At 43.9% G+C, this 16,986-nt stretch overlaps 1 protein-coding gene across 6 annotated transcripts in view; it reads left to right on the top strand.

Annotated features, from left to right (window-relative positions):
• PTPRZ1 (protein tyrosine phosphatase receptor type Z1) overlaps window positions 1–16,986 on the top strand; it is a 375,560-nt gene that overhangs the window by 258,058 nt on the left and 100,516 nt on the right. For all 6 annotated transcript variants that reach the window (XM_073619797.1, XM_073619802.1, XM_073619801.1 and 3 more), the window contains one exon: window positions 2,392–2,483. In XM_073619797.1, coding sequence (XP_073475898.1) covers window positions 2,392–2,483 — 92 coding nt within the window. The remainder of the gene's footprint in view (window positions 1–2,391; window positions 2,484–16,986) is intronic.

Raw genomic sequence — 16,986 nt, 5'->3', positions numbered from 1 at the left:
GCTGGTATCCTGATTGCAAGTAGGTAGTGAGCATTAGGTCTACTGCATTGCCGCACCACCCCAAATTTGCTCCATACCTGGAGCTGGACACTTATGTGTTTCAGGCTTCCTGACAACCCGATGCCCATGCGTAGGTGTCTGCATGAGAGTTTGCAAAGTACCCACCACTTCCTGTTGGTTAGGTAGATTTTCAACTTTTTTTTTTTTGGTGAACTGGCAAAGGAGCTTTAGCGGGAGAAGAGTTTTAGGAGGGTATGAACATTGAAGGAGTGACTCCTGGGGCTCCCTACCAAAACTACTAATTGTAAAACCCTATTTTCTAATATGGCAAATGTAACTGGTAAATCTTCTGCCATAATATTTTTAATACCTGAAATGGTGTTAGTGTGAGTAATTTGAATGGGAAGCCCTAGAGTTAATTCCCTCACTGTTCCATGTTCCAAGCATTTCTTCATTCCCCGGGCTCAGGGTGAGCAGTGAGAAAGTTTTGCCTTTACAAATTACAGCCAGAGTGACTAAAGAGGAAACCTGGAACAGAACTAGGGGTTCATTGAATGTATTTGTTATATTTAGAACATTCAACTTTATACTTTTATGTGTTTTTTTTTTACTCTATCAAAAACCATTTTGCCAGTTCAGTAGGCCACTTCTATACAATTAAGTTTGTAAGTTTATGTATAGCCAAATAGTTTTTTGTTTTTTTATTTACTTTTGGTTAAACTGTGGAAGTGTTAAAACCCTAAAAGGCGTTTATTACCATCAGGGTTCCTGCCAGGTTTACGTTCTTAGTTTTTCCTGGAGACCATTGTCAAAGGGACAGAAAGCGATGAGAAATCTAAGATGTTCTCATTAAAACATCTTCTGGTTGTTCTGGTGACAACAGTCTAAGGGCCTTTGCCTTTACTTTGAAGAGATTTTATTATCTTCCTGTAAAGTCTATAGGACAGGAAGTGGAAGGAAATCTCCCCAGTGGGGCACAGACAACATAATCGAGTACAAGCTAAAAAAGTAAGGTAGTATTTATCAACAGTTCACTTTAAATAAAATTTTTACATTATAGACAGAATCTATGGGCTTGATTTACTGTCTTTGAGCTCCGGCTGCCTGAGAGTCTGAGCTGTATTAACTCTCCATTTCTAGCTCAATGGTTCTTATTTTTTTGATACTTCCCAGAGCATATTCACATTGCACAACACAGAGATACCCAATGGGACGTTTCTGGGTTGTAGCTTATTTTGAGCAATTAATTTTACCCCAGTAAACCCCTTAGCTTCACATATCTATTGTCATGGCTTGAATTAGCAATGTGAATGATGGTCACCAAATAGAGTACAGTATAAAAGATAATAATGACAAGAAGTTATGCATTCATTAATACCATCAGTACATTGATATAAAGATACAAACTGTTTTTTTGTTTTTGTTCATAGTAAAAACCTAATGAAAAAAAGATTGTGGCTAAACCCTCATTTTCATATTACATATAATATATACATACATATATGTAATTGTATACAATTATTAGAATGTCAACCTAAATACATACTGTATAGTCTTACATTATGTACTATGTACAGCTTGGGGAGAAAAGGACACAGTCTAGCCATTTTAGTCTGCCAGCCATTGCTGCTCTTTTCAGGTAATCAGGTAAACAGGTAATCTAGATGTACGATCTCCAGTGACAGTGCAGTGTAGACACTGCTGTCAGACATCACAAAAGTTAGGGGACAATGACCATATCCCCTCTTAACAATTCCTACTTTCACAGTGATAGCAGCATACTGTGGAAGGCAGATATTTTAGAAGACTGCATGTAGAAAGTTATTTATTAAAAGAATATTCTTTTTATTTTAGTCAGTAAACCTATGTTCATATCAAGTCCAATTATTCACATTGGAATGCCAGTACATGATTGGATGATTACGTTAAACATGGATTCAATGCATAGCTGAAAAAAAATATTTATTCCTATGTTTATTAAAGCATGCAAAAGCTGAGAAGCCATCCCCATTGATGGAAGAACCCTTTTCCAAGTGTATCCAAATAGACTAAAGAGATACAATAATTTTTACAAAGTTTTAATATAATCATAAAGTTGAATTATTTATTCTAATATTCTATAATTTTCTTAGGCTAAGAGATGTGTCCTAAGAATGAGGTAAAAAGTATTAGAGTAATTCCATCATTATCATATAGTAACCTGAGCTATTATTGTAATTTAAAAAGCTAACTATAATAATTTTGTATTAATTTAGGGCTCATTTATAAATGGGAAAACTCATTTTGCATGTCAGCTTACTAGCAAAAGCTTATTCAGAACTTAGTGTAGTTCTTTTGATTTTATTGCAGCCTACACAGCATTTATATAACTAAGTGCTTATAATATTTCAGGAAATGCTTTCAGACTGCCCACTTTTACTTGGAGGATAGCACATCACCACGGGTCATTTCCAGCCCTCCAGCTCCAGTATTTCCTGTTTCAGGTAGGAGTTCTGATATAGAGTACTACTTCGGTTTTCTTGTGCAAAACTGTATATTTATTTGTATTGATTTTCTAAATGTATAGAAGCTGAAGAGGGGTAGGGGATTTTGGTATAGCATGACCACTTGTATATCTTGCAGCACAACCTTCATATAGCAGATTCCTCAGAAGAGAAAAATATACACTGAATATAAATAGCATATCAAACTCTATCCTTTGTAGCGGAATGCCTGTATAAGATAACATGTACCTGCCATCTTACATTGTACACAAAAGTGTTCTAAAATAAGACTTATTTAAATATGCAGCTACCAACTATTTACTGAACAGAGAGCTTGTTTCTGACTTTTGTACTGTATACAGTGTATGTGTGAATGACTTTAGACGTCTTGCAATGTCATAAATCTTACAACTCCTGTAGTTTTCAAGCAAAACTGACCTACAAGGCCAGTCACATTAATGCTTTGGATCAAAATATATCCATACAAGCATTTGACAGTTATCTATGTGCATAACATTGTTTTGATAACATTATCCAGTACTTTTTTGAGCTCCATTATTGTGACTGTAAAGAAACCTTCTTAGCAGAAGGCAACATGTTTTCCCTATTTACTGCTGATTAGGGATGAGCCGAACACCCCCCGGTTCGGTTCGCACCAGAACCTGCGAACGGACCGAAAGTTCGCACGAACGTTAGAACCCCATTGACGTCTATGGGACTCGAACGTTCGAAATCAAAAGTGCTCATTTTAAAGGCTAATTTGCATGGTATTGTCCTAAAAAGGGTTTGGGGACCCGGGTCCTACCCCAGGGGACATGTATCAATGCAAAAAAAACTTTTAAAAACGGCCGTTTTTTCGGGAGCAGTGATTTTAATGATGCTTAAAGTAAAAAAAAAAAAAAGTGAAATATTCCTTTAAATATCGTACCTGAGGGGTGTCTATAGTATGCCTGTAAAGTGACGCGTGTTTCCCGTGTTTAGAACAGTCCCTGCACCAAATGTCATTTTTAAAGGAAAAAATCTCATTTAAAACTGCTTGCGGGTTTAATGTAATGTCGGGTCCTGGCAATATGGATGAAAATCAATGAGACAAACGGCATGGGTACCCCCCAGTCCATTACCAGGCCCTTTGGGTCTTGTATGGATATTAAGGGGAACCCCGCACCCAAATTAAAATAAGGAAAGGTGTGGGGCCACCAGGCCCTATATACTCTGAACAGCAGTATACAGGCTGTAGGTTTGTTGTTAAGTAGAATCTCTTTGTAATTTTGAACGGGTACATTTTTAACGTGTTTAGCTCCAGCCAAAAAATCTTTTTTAAGCTTTTTGGAAAACATAGGGAAGGGTTATCACCCCTGTGACATTTGTTTTGCTGTCTTTCCTCCTCTTCAGAAGATTTCACCTCACTTTTTGTCCCAATGGATTGGAAAGCATCAGTGGAAAGGAGAAATGTTTTTCCCATATTAACTCTTACAGGAGAGAATTTCCCTTCCTAGGGGTAGATTTCACTTCCTGTTGTCTCCTTCCGTTTGCAAGTAGGAGTCGTTTGTAAGTTAGTTGTTTGAAAGTAGGGTCCTGCCCTATATACTCAGCAGAAATTTGGACCTTAGGTGTTGCTGTGGCCACAACACTGTAAGCCCTCACAGGGCTCTGCTGTGAAATATTAGATCAAGAATTGTAATTACATGCCCCTGTTGAACAGGAGCTGAAAAATTAGGCCTTAGGCACTGGTGCTGGTGCCACAACACTGCAACCCCTCACAGACACTCTAGTTGGAATGCAGGAACGAGCCCTGCTGCAAAGTATTGCATCAAAAATTGTAATTACACGCCCCTGTTAAACAAGGGCTGAAAAATTGGGCCTTAGGCACTGGTGCTGGTGCCACAACACTGCAACCCCTCACAGACACTCTAGTTGGAATGCAGGAACGAGCCCTGCTGCAAATTATTACATCAAAAATCGTAATTACACGCCCCTGTTAAACAGGGACTGAAAAATTGTGCCTTAGGCACTGGTGGTGGCACCCAGAACCAAAAATGTTCTTACAAGCTATCAGCGTGATGATTGAGGAGGAAGAGGATAATTACTCAGGGATAGTCACTCAGCATCAGCATAGGCAGTCTTTGAAGGGATCTGAGATTTCAAAAAAAATTATTCGGTTACATCAGCATCAGGTGCTTGGTAGCTGGTGGTGATCCAAGACTCATTCATTTTTATGAAGGTCAGTCGATCGACCGAGTCAGTGGACAGACGCACCCTGTGATCGGTTACCACGCCTCCAGCAGCACTGAATGTGCGTTCCGAAAGAACGCTGGATGCAGGACAGGCCAGTAGCTCAATTGCATACTGTGCAAGCTCTGGCCAGTGATCCATCCTCAAGACCCAGTAACCCAGAGGATTTTCGGTGGGAAAGGTGTCCAAGTCTGATCTTGCCCCTAGGTATTCCTGCACCATGTAAAACAGACGCTGGCAATGGTTGCTGGAACCGATCATACCTTGGGGCTGCGGACCAAAAAATTGTCTGAACGCATCGGTCAGACGGCCACCTTCTCCACCGCTCCTTCTTTGACTGACCGAAGCCTCAGCAACACGTTGTCCAGAAACAGGAGTTTGTAACCTCCCAGTCTCTGGGAACGCGTTGCACAGACCTTTCTGCAAGGCCTCCTTAAGATGTTTCATCCTCTGCTCCCTCTGCGATGGCAAGATAAGGTCCGCAACCTTACCCTTGTAACATGGATCAAGGAGGGTTGCCAGCCAGTATTGGTCCTTCTCCTTGATACCACGAATACGAGGATCCTTACGCAGGCTTTGCAGGATCAGGGAGGCCATGCAGCGTAGGTTTGCTGAGGCATTCGGTCCGGAGTCCTCTGGGTCACTAAGGACGACATGGTCCGCAGCCACCTCCTCCCAGCCACATACAAGTCCATGTGTTTCTTGGGACTGATCCCTTAAAGACTGCTGCTGATGCTGAGTGCCAGGCTCCACCTCCATACTGACACAATCTTCCTCCTCCTCCTCTTCCTCCTCGTCCTCTTCCTGTGTGATCGGCGGGCACGCAGGAACACTGTCTGGATAAAGGGGGCCTTGAGAGCTAAGGAAGTCCTCCTCTTCCTGCCTCTGTTCTGCCTCAAGTGCCCTGTCCATTATTCCACGCAGCGTGTGCTCCAACAGGTGGACAAGGGGGACAGTGTCACTGATGCATGCACTGTCACTGCTCACCATCCTCGTGGCCTCCTCAAATGGTGACAGGACAGTGCATGCATCCCTGATCATGGCCCACTGGCGTGGGGAAAAAAAAACAAGCTCCCCTGACCCTGTCCTGGTGCCATAGTCGCACAGGTACTCATTGATGGCCCTCTGCTGCATGTGCAGCCGCTGCAGCATGGCCAACGTTGAGTTCCACCTGGTGGGCATGTCACAGATTAGGCGGTTCTTGGGCAGGTTAAACTCCTTTTGGAGGTCCGTCAGCCGAGCACTGGCATTATATGACCGGCGGAAATGCACACAGACTTTCCTGGCCTGCCTCAGGACATCCTGTAAGCCCGGGTACCTGCCCATGAACCGCTGCACCACCAAGTTAAGGACGTGAGCCAAACAGGGCACATGGGTCATTTGTCCCTGTCGGAGGGCAGAGAGGAGGTTGGTGCCATTGTCGCAAACCACCATTCCTGCCTTAAGTTGGCGTGGCGTCAACCACCTCTGAACCTGCCCCTGCAGAGCTGACAGAACCTCTACCCCAGTGTGGCTCCTGTCCCCCAAGCACACCAGCTCAAGCACCGCATGGCATCTTTTGGCCTGCATACTTGCGTAGCCCCTTGAACGATTACGGAGCACCGCTGGTTCCGAGGAAGAGGCCATGGAGGAAGAAGAAGAGGAGGGGGTGGAGGAGAGAGGTGTGTCACAATCATTAGCATTTTGGAGGCGTGGTGGCGGAACAACCTCCAACACTACTGCACCTTGTCCTGCATCCTTCCCAGCTGCCAGCAGAGTCACCCAATGCGCCGTGAAACTTAGGTAACGTCCCTGTCCATGCCTGCTGGACCATGAGTCAGTGGTAATATGCACCTTACCGCTGACCGCCCTGTCCAGCGAGGCATGGATATTGCCTTCCACATGCTGGTAGAGAGCCGGAATTGCCTTCCGTGAGAAAAAGTGGCGTTTGGGTACCTGCCACTGAGGAACCGCACATTCCACAAACTCACGGAAGGGGGCAGAGTCTACCAACTGAAAAGGCAACAGTTGAAGTGCTAGCAATTTTGCCAAGCTAGCATTCAACCGTTGGGCATGTGGATGGCTGGGAGCAAACTTCTTTCGGCGGTGCAGCAGCTGGGGCAGGGAAATTTGCCTGGTACAATCTGACGTCGGTGTACCAAAATCAGATTGCCCACAAGTACGTGGCTGTGACACACCTAATTCTACACCTTCATTCCTCTCAGTGCAGGTCTCAGAGAGGACTGAAGGTCTAGTGGGGTTGGAAATCTCAGCTGATGAGGAGCAAGCAGAGGTCCTCTTTGTTCTTTGGTGTGGGTCTTTTAGATACGCTTGCCAACGAACTGCATGGCAGGTCAACATATGTCTGGTCAAGCATGTGGTACCCAAGCGGGAGATGTTTTGGCCACGCGAGATACGCTTGAGACATATGTTGCAAATAGCAGCGGTGCGATCTGATGCACTCGTCTCAAAAAAGGCCCACACCAAAGAACTTTTTGAATAACGCGCAGAGACTGCAGCGCCCTGCACATGTGGAGCTTTGGGGTGTGATGCAGTCAATGTGCTGCCCTTAGGCTGGCCCCTGGAGGGCATCCTGCCTCGTTGGTGATGTGCCGCCTCCTCCTCCTCCTCCTCCTCTTCTCTCCTATTAGGCATCCACGTTGAGTCAGTGACCTCATCATCCCCTCCCTCCTCATCACTGGAGCAAACCTGGCAGTATGCTGCAGCAGGGGGAGCATGACTGCCAGATTGCTGTCCTTCTTGGGCACCCCCTCTGTCCGTGCTCGTGTTACTGCCTTCATCGAGCTCAGTATCATCATCAGAGCCTTCCAAACGCTGGGCATCCTCCTGGAGCATGTACCCAACACTGTGGTCAAACAGTTCGAGGGACTCCTCAGGAGGACATGGTGGGGCTAGGGAAGGAGTCACTGATGACATTGAGCCAAGGGAAGAGGCCGCTGCTTTGCCAGACAAAGTACCCTGGGCATGGGTGAGAGAGGATGAGGAGGATGAGGACGGCTTGGTCATCCACTCGACCAAGTCTTCCGCATGTTGCGGCTCAACATGGCCAGCTGCCGAAAAAAAGGCCAAGCGTGTCCCATGGCCACGTGCTGATGAGGATGCACCGTCTCCACGACCAGCACTAGACACAGAGCCTGCTTGCCCTCTCTTATTGTCTTGTGACTGTCTGCCTCTCCTTCTTGGCCTTCCAGACATACTAATGGCCTGTAGCTGCACTAAGCTGGGATATATATATATATATATATATATATATATATATATATATGTACTGATACTGCAGCTAGCAAAATCAACTGCCTGCCTCTAGTATGAGAACACCACCAACCTTCTACAGGTAGCTTTAGCTGAACACTGTGAGGTGGACGCACCCCACTAACTTGTAGGTTTAGCTGAACACTGTGAGCAGGGCGCACCCCACTAACTTGTAGGTTTAGCAGAACACTGTGAGCAGGACGCACTGCACTAACTGTAAATAGTCTAGCTGCCTGACTGTGGTACTAATAGGATCAAAAGAACACCAGCAATTTTCTTTAAAATACTGTAACAAGACAAGCCTGCCTGTCAGTAAGAAGATAACAGGAACGGATCTAGCTGAACACTGTGAGCAGGACGCACCCCACTAGCTTGTAGGTTTAGCTGAACACTGTGAGGTGGACGCACCCCACTAACTTGTAGGTTTAGCTGAACACTGTGAGCAGGACGCACCCCACTAACTTGTAGGTTTAGCAGAACACTGTGAGCAGGACACACTGCACTAACTGTAAATAGTCTAGCTGCCTGACTGTGGTACTAATAGGATCAAAAGAACACCAGCAATTTTCTTCAGGTAGCTGTATTTACTGTAACAAGACAAGCCTGCCTGTCAGTAAGAAGATAACAGGAACGGATCTAGCTGAACACTGTGAGCAGGACGCACCCCACTAGCTTGTAGGTTTAGCTGAACACTGTGAGGTGGACGCACCCCACTAACTTGTAGGTTTAGCTGAACACTGTGAGCAGGACGCACCCCACTAACTTGTAGGTTTAGCAGAACACTGTGAGCAGGACGCATTGCACTAACTGTAAATAGTCTAGCTGCCTGACTGTGGTACTAATAGGATCAAAAGAACACCAGCAATTTTCTTCAGGTAGCTGTATTTACTGTAACAAGACAAGCCTGCCTGTCAGTAAGAAGATAACAGGAACGGATCTAGCTGAACACTGTGAGCAGGACGCACCCCACTAGCTTGTAGGTTTAGCTGAACACTGTGATGTGGACGCACCCCACTAACTTGTAGGTTTAGCTGAACACTGTGAGCAGGACGCACCCCACTAACTTGTAGGTTTAGCAGAACACTGTGAGCAGGACGCACTGCACTAACTGTAAATAGTCTAGCTGCCTGACTGTGGTACTAATAGGATCAAAAGAACACCAGCAATTTTCTTCAGGTAGCTGTATTTACTGTAACAAGACAAGCCTGCCTGTCAATAAGAAGATAACAGAAACGGATCTAGCTGAACACTGTGAGCAGGACGCACCCCACTAGCTTGTAGGTTTAGCTGAACACTGTGAGGTGGACGCACCCCACTAACTTGTAGGTTTAGCTGAACACTGTGAGCAGGACGCACCCCACTAACTTGTAGGTTTAGCAGAACACTGTGAGCAGGACGCACTGCACTAACTGTAAATAGTCTAGCTGCCTGACTGTGGTACTAATAGGATCAAAAGAACACCAGCAATTTTCTTCAGGTAGCTGTATTTACTGTAACAAGACAAGCCTGCCTGTCAGTAAGAAGATAACAGAAACGGATCTAGCTGAACACTGTGAGCAGGACGCACCCCACTAGCTTGTAGGTTTAGCTGAACACTGTGAGGTGGACGCACCCCACTAACTTGTAGGTTTAGCTGAACACTGTGAGCAGGACGCACCCCACTAACTTGTAGGTTTAGCAGAACACTGTGAGCAGGACGCACTGCACTAACTGTAAATAGTCTAGCTGCCTGACTGTGGTACTAATAGGATCAAAAGAACACCAGCAATTTTCTTCAGGTAGCTGTATTTACTGTAACAAGACAAGCCTGCCTGTCAGTAAGAAGATAACAGAAACGGATCTAGCTGAACACTGTGAGCAGGACGCACCCCACTAGCTTGTAGGTTTAGCTGAACACTGTGAGGTGGACGCACCCCACTAACTTGTAGGTTTAGCTGAACACTGTGAGCAGGACGCACCCCACTTACTTGTAGGTTTAGCAGAACACTGTGGGCAGGACGCACTGCACTAACTGTAAATAGTCTAGCTGCCTGACTGTGGTACTAATAGGATCAAAAGAACACCAGTAATTTTCTTTAAAATACTGTAACAAGACAAGCCTGCCTGTCAGTAAGAAGATAACAGGAACGGATCTAGCTGAACACTGTGAGCAGGACGCACTGCACTAAATGTAAATAGTCTAGCTGCCTGACTGTGGTACTAATAGGATCAAAAGAACATCAGTAATTTTCTTCAAAATACTGTAACAAGACAAGCCTGCCTGTCAGTAGGAATATAACAGGAACGGATCTAGCTGAACACTGTGAGCAGGACGCACTGCACTAAATGTAAATAGTCTAGAAGATAACAGGAACGGATCTAGCTAAACTGAATACAGTGTATATATATATATATATATATATATATATATGCAACACCTGGGATGCATATATATACACAATACACTTTAAGTGCAGCTAACTGACTGACTGTCCTGCCTAATCTAGCTAACTCAAATGAAATGACACTGTCTCTCTCTCTCTCTAAGCACACCGGAACACACTGCACAGGGCCGCCGTGCAGGCGGCCTTATATAGTGTGGGGCGTGTACTAAATCCCCTGAGCCATAATTGGCCAAAGCCTCCTTGGCTTTGGCCAATTATGGCTCTCTGTTAAGGCGGCGCTGTGATTGGCCAAGCATGCGGGTCATAGTGCATGCTTGGCCAATCATCAGCAAGCAATGCACTGCAATGCCGCAGTGAATTATGGGCCGTGACGCGCCACACGAATTTGGCGCGAACGGCCCATATCGTTCGCAATTCGGCGAACGATCGAACAGCCGATGTTCGAGTCGAATATGGGTTCGACTCGAACACGAAGCTCATCCCTACTGCTGATATCACCTTGTCCTGTGTGCAGTCTTTGAGAGAAAATGCAGGGTAGCCTTTTCTTTTACTGCCCTAGAATTAAGGGCATAACTACAGATTTTGAGGCTCCACTGCATAATTTTCATAGGGACCCCTGGCAACTTCTCTCTGTGGCAATTGGAAGTGTCACCTGGGACAATAGTGTAATTGATGCTAACATATATTCCTAAATCGAGGACAGGTAGTAGGAGGGCTGTCAGCATAATGAGTACACTACTGCCAGTGCTGTTGATAGCACTTGAAGACAAGAGCAGTAGCCAGGCCTTGAAATTCTTTAAACTGTGGCTTCCATTGCAGAAATACAAATCGTAGCTGTCTTGTCAGTTTTTAGCTGAGGAAACAGCTTTAGGAAGTCTGTGTGAAGCATATACAGTTACTTTTAAAGTGTACTATGAATGAGCAGAAGCTCTGATAGCAATAAATCCACACTTGGAGAAAAGTTAGAGCAAGGCAGGGTTGTGAGTGTGACTATCAATACCTACACTACAATCCCATAGACTCCTCTTGTGTATCTACAGTCATCTCTTATTGATTGGAGACTCTACAGGGGATCAGGATTGTCCGGAACTGCAACAACCCCTTAATAATACAGTCTGAATCTGTATTATCTTTACATGTACACAGGTTTTCTATTAACAGATTATTTGGCCTCAACAACTTCCATAGTGGAGCTCCTCCTCCCATCCCAAGGCTCAGACTCCTATGACTATAGTACACTGCTGCCTTGGATACAGTATATAGTATTTATACATACAGTATCTCACAAAAATGAGTACACCCCTCACATTTTTGTAAATATTTTATTATATCTTTTCATGTGACAACACTGAAGAAATGACACTTTGCTACAATGTAAAGTAGTGAGTGTACAGCTTGTATAACAGTGTACATTTTCTGTCCCCTCAAAATAACTCAACACACAGCCATTAATGTCTAAACTGCTGGCAACAAAAGTGAGTACACCCCTAAGTGAAAATGTCCAAATTGGGCCCAGTTAGCCATTTTCCCTCCCCAGTGTCATGTGACTTGTTAGTGTTACAAGGTCTCAGGTGTGAATGGGAAGCAGGTGTGTTAAATTTGGTGTTATTGCTCTCACCCTCTCATACTCCTCGCTGGAAATTCAACATGGCACCTCACGGCAAAGAACTCTCTGAGGATCTGAAAAAAAGATTTGTTGCTCTACATAAAGATGGCCTAGGCTATAGGAAGATTGCCAAGACCCTACAGCTGCTGCATGGTGGCCAAGACCATACAGTGGTTTAACAGGACAGGTTCCACTCAAAACAGGCCTCGCCATTGTCGACCAAAGAAGTTGAGTGCACATGCGCAGCATCATATCCAGAGGTTGTCTTTGGGAAATAGATGGTGAGTGCTGCCAGCATTGCTGCAGAGGTTGAAGGGGTGGGGGGTCAGCCTGTCAATGCTCAGACTATACACCGCACACTGCATCAAATTGGTCTGCATGGCTGTCATCCCAGAAGGAAGCCTCTTCTAAAGATGATGCACAAGAAAGCCCGCAGTTTGCTGAAGACAAGCAGACTAAGGACATAGATTACTGGAACCATGTCCTGTGGTCTGATGAGATCAAGATAAACTTATTTGGTTCAAATGGTGTAAAGCATGTGTGGCGGCAACCAGGTGAAGAGTACAAAGACAAGTTTGTCTTGTCTACAATCAAGCATGGTGGTGGGAGTGTCATGGTCTGGGGCTGCATGAGTGCTGCCGGCACTGGGGAGCTACAGTTCATTGAGGGAACCATGAATGCCAACATGTACTGTGACATACTGAAGCCAAGCATGATCCCCTCCCTTCGGAGACTGGGCCGCAGGGCAGTATTCCAGCATGACCACTGCCTTGCTAAAGAAGCTGAGGGTAAAGGTGATGGACTGACCAAGCATGTCTCCAGACCTAAACCCTATTTAGCATCTGTGAGGCACTCTCAAACAGATGGTGGAGGAGCGCAAGGTCTCTAACATCCACCAGCTCTGTGATGTTGTCATGGAGGAGTGGAAGAGGACTCAAGTGGCAATCTGTGAAGCTCTGGTGAACTGCATGCCCAAGAGGGTTAAGGCAGTGCTGGAAAATAATTGTTGGCCACACAAAATATTGACACTTTGAGCCCAATTTTCACTTGGGGTGTACTCACTTTTGTTGCCAGCGGTTTAGACATTAATGGCTGTGTGTTGAGTTATTTTGAGGGGACGGCAAATACACTGTTATACAAGCTGTACACTCACTACTTTACATTGTAGCAAAGTGTCTTTTCTTCAGTGTTGTCATATGAAAATATAGAACAAAATATTTACGAAAATGTGAGGGGTGTACTCACTTTTGTGAAATACTGTATCTGATAACTGGACAGAGTAAGTATTATATTCATATATTTCATCTTTTTTTTATACATACATGTATATACATATGAATGTTAAGATTTGGTTTGCTTTACCAGCTTACTTACAGTTATTTAGTATTGTTACATCTGTCTATAGATGTTTATCCAGATCTATTTATTTTATAGTATATAGAGCATAATTGTTCCCAAGGTCTAGGTGCATAACCTTACATTTTAAAGTGTTAAGCTGCTATTTAACTAATTTTAACTATTTAACTATTCATTTACTTTGTCAGGTTTCGCTGTATGTAATGTACCTTTCTACATGAATTATGTATATCTACATAACCTGCCATCGGCTACAAAATATGTAGTTCTTACTACTTATTTTACGAAGTACAGTATGTGTCTATGTAAACTTTTTAAATGTTGTATATATATGTACTAGTAAATAGTTGATATTTTGATTTGGAAGGGAAGCACAGTTCATATATCAGGAAACAACAATTAGAGGGGTTGTAAAGCTTTGTGTTTTTTCACCTTAATGCATCCTATGCATTAGGTGAAAAAACCCCTGGCAGTGACCGGCCCCCCAGCCCCCCCATTTTACTTACCTGAGCCCTGGAACTTGACCAGGTGGGGACGCACTATCTCTCTGTCCGGGGTTCTCGACTCTTGATTGGATAGATTGATAGCAGCGCAGCAATTGGCTCCCGCTGCTGTCAATCAAATCCAATGACGCGGGCGCCGGGGGGGCGAGGTCGAGTCATACATTCGGCGTCTATGGACACCGGATGCTGGATTTCATGAGTGCATCCGCAAGGTAACCCTCTCGGGAGAGCCCTTCTCCTAGGGCAGTGATGGCGAACCTTGGCACCCCAGATGTTTTGGAACTACATTTCCCATGATGCTCATGCACTCTGCGGTGTAGTTGAGCATCATGGGAAATGTAGTTCCAAAACATCTGGGGTGCCAATGTTTGCCATTACTGTCCTAGGGGGTTATCTAATGTGGGGATGAGGCGCGAGAGTCGTCAGGGGACCCCAGAAGACGAGGATCGGGGCCACTCAGTGCAAAACGAGCTGCACAGTGGAGGTAAGTATGATATGTTTGTTATTAAAAAAAAAACAAAAAACCCTTACAATCAGTTTAAAGCAGTATTAGACCCAAAACTAAAAATGTAATATATTGCTGATTACCAATCATTGGATGTGGTGGCTGCATCAGTTTTCTTTTGTTTGGCTTTTTCTCTTTGTTTTCACTGGGTGATCTGGCCAGTAACACACCTCCTGTATTAGTGAGACACCACTTTGGTTGTCAGGGAGAGGATAGTGTTAAATGTATTAGCAGATTTAGATACACTAAGAAATTTAAACCAGCTTAGACTTTATAAGCAGTTACAGCAAACATTTTTTTTTTTGCTTTTGGGATAAAGGTTTTGCATGAATAAATAAAAGCTGATCATTTTAACCACTTACCCGCTGAGCATTTAAACCCCCTTCCCAACCAGACCAATTTTCAGCTTTCGGTGCTCTCACATTTTGAATGACAATTACGTCATGCAACACTTTACCTATATGAAAATGTTGTCCTTTTTTCACACAAATAGAGCTTTCTTTTGGTGGTATTTAATCACCGATGGGTTTTTTATTTTTTGCGCTATAAAAAAAAAAGAAAATTCTGTAAAAAAATGCATTTTTTCTTCGTTTCTGTTATAAAATTTTGCAAACTAGTAATTTTTCTTCATCAACTTTGTCCAAAATTCATACTGCTACCTATCTTTGTTAAAAATAACCCAAACAGTGTATATTATTTGGTCTTTGTGAAAGTCCACAAGCTATGGTGCCAATCTCTGAAAATTGATCACACCTGAAGTACTGACGGCCTATCTCATTTCTTGAGACCCTAACAAGCTAAGAAAGTACAAATATCCCCCAAATGACCCCTTTTTGGAAAGTAGACATTCCAAAGTATTTAGTAAGAGGCACAACTGATTGAATTAAATTTACTGCAAGCACTTATAAGAACACAAGTGTAAAAACATTTTAACTTGGTTGTGAATTAGTGCCAGGAAACAGACACAAGACCATTTAGTGGTAAATTAACTCAATAGGGTTTGATTTACTAAAACTGGAGATGACAAAATCTGCTGCTGCAGGTGTGCATGGCAGCTTCTAACTTCAACTTATTCAATTAAGCTTTGATCAATAAAACCTTGGAAGCAGATTGGTTTCTATTCAGAGCTGCACCAGATTTTACATTCTCCAGTTTTAGTAAATGAACCCCAATGTATTGGTACGGGTTAGAATAAATGGTGGTTTGAGCATAGATGAACACACAAAGGTATTTTCAGACACAGTCCACTAGACAATATAATCACTATACTAAGGTAACTTATAACAGAGTTCTGTACCACTAAACTGGAAGTAACTCATGAATCAGCAAAGTCAGAAAAAAGGTGCATATAAGCATTAACTGCAATGTGAATATTAATACTATAATTAGTCTAGAGTGCACTCTAGGAGAATGGCTAGGGTATGGTGCAATGACCCATGAGAGGCATCTCTTAGAATAAGCATCAGATTAAGCTGTCTTTGTAGCAGCTGTAAAGGGACAGTCTTTAGTTCTAACTCTTCAGCCAGCTAGCGGTGGGGCCCAGTTGTACCGTTGGTGCATGTGAGAATAGTCCCAGTCAAGCCTGCAGGCACCAATAAGGCTACTATATAGCTGTATGGGCAGTTCCTAAAGGGCTCAGTCTCTCTAGCAGCAGATAGTAAAACCCCTCTGCAGCAGCACACCAGTCCCAGAAATATTGTCCCATTGATATTGCAGGTCACCATCCGGTCACACACACAGCTTAGTCCACTCTCTGCTCTGCACCCAGGTAAACTCTGGCTGTTGCCCCCCCCCCCCAAACTCAGTACTTCAGATCCTGCTCAGGCCACTGATATGCAGCAGGGATGATGCACGCTGTACAGGTCTTCCTCACAGCAAGAAGAAGCTGTGTCCGTTACAGCCTGGGAAAATGCAGCATTTTTCCCCTCCTCCTCGCAATCTCTTTCTAGGAAATGCAGTTCAAAAGCTCTGATTAGCGTAAAGTTTCTTTCCTCTGGACTACAGTTCCCACAGTGTAGTGCAGCCTGACCCAGTCTATTGAATTCTTCCTGCTCAGCACCACAAGGCAGCAGCTACAGAAAGCAGCTGAAGCCAGTGTTTCCCTCACTCTCCATTCTTAGCCAAGCACATTTATAATGCAAATGCCTGTGTGCATGCACATAAATGCTCACTAGAGGACCAGCACTATAGGATGATGAAGGTGTCCTATGCAGCATTTTCTTTGCTGCTAAAAGCATAACTGCTGATAATCCAAGTCAATGAAAATGCTGATAAAACACATTGAAAACACCCACAAAATGTTTCTTCAGCGTTATCTGTGAAATTCCCATCCCCTTGCTTTTAGTTGACCCAGGCGTTCCAGGTATATCCCAAGATATACCCTAGCACCCTTGCACTCACATAGTGGCCCCACGTTACTCCCAGGCTAATAGGGACAATTGTTGGGAGAGAAGCCTTTATGCTACTGGAAAGCAGTCTTGGAGTCCTCTTTAAATCAATAAACCATTTGAAACCTGTAACCTGTCTCTTTTGCCATTTATTTCCTGTATACATGTAGCATTTCCCTTCAAGACAATCATTTGCAAGCTGCATAGTGTGTTTAATACCCTGTGCCTTTTCACAGCTAAAATAAATTAACCACAACCTCTTGCAATTGTATGTTGTT

This window comes from Aquarana catesbeiana, linkage group LG03 (assembly GCF_042186555.1).
Source record: "Aquarana catesbeiana isolate 2022-GZ linkage group LG03, ASM4218655v1, whole genome shotgun sequence".
NCBI lineage: Eukaryota > Metazoa > Chordata > Amphibia > Anura > Ranidae > Aquarana > Aquarana catesbeiana.
This window is presented reverse-complemented; position numbering and strand designations above follow the sequence as displayed.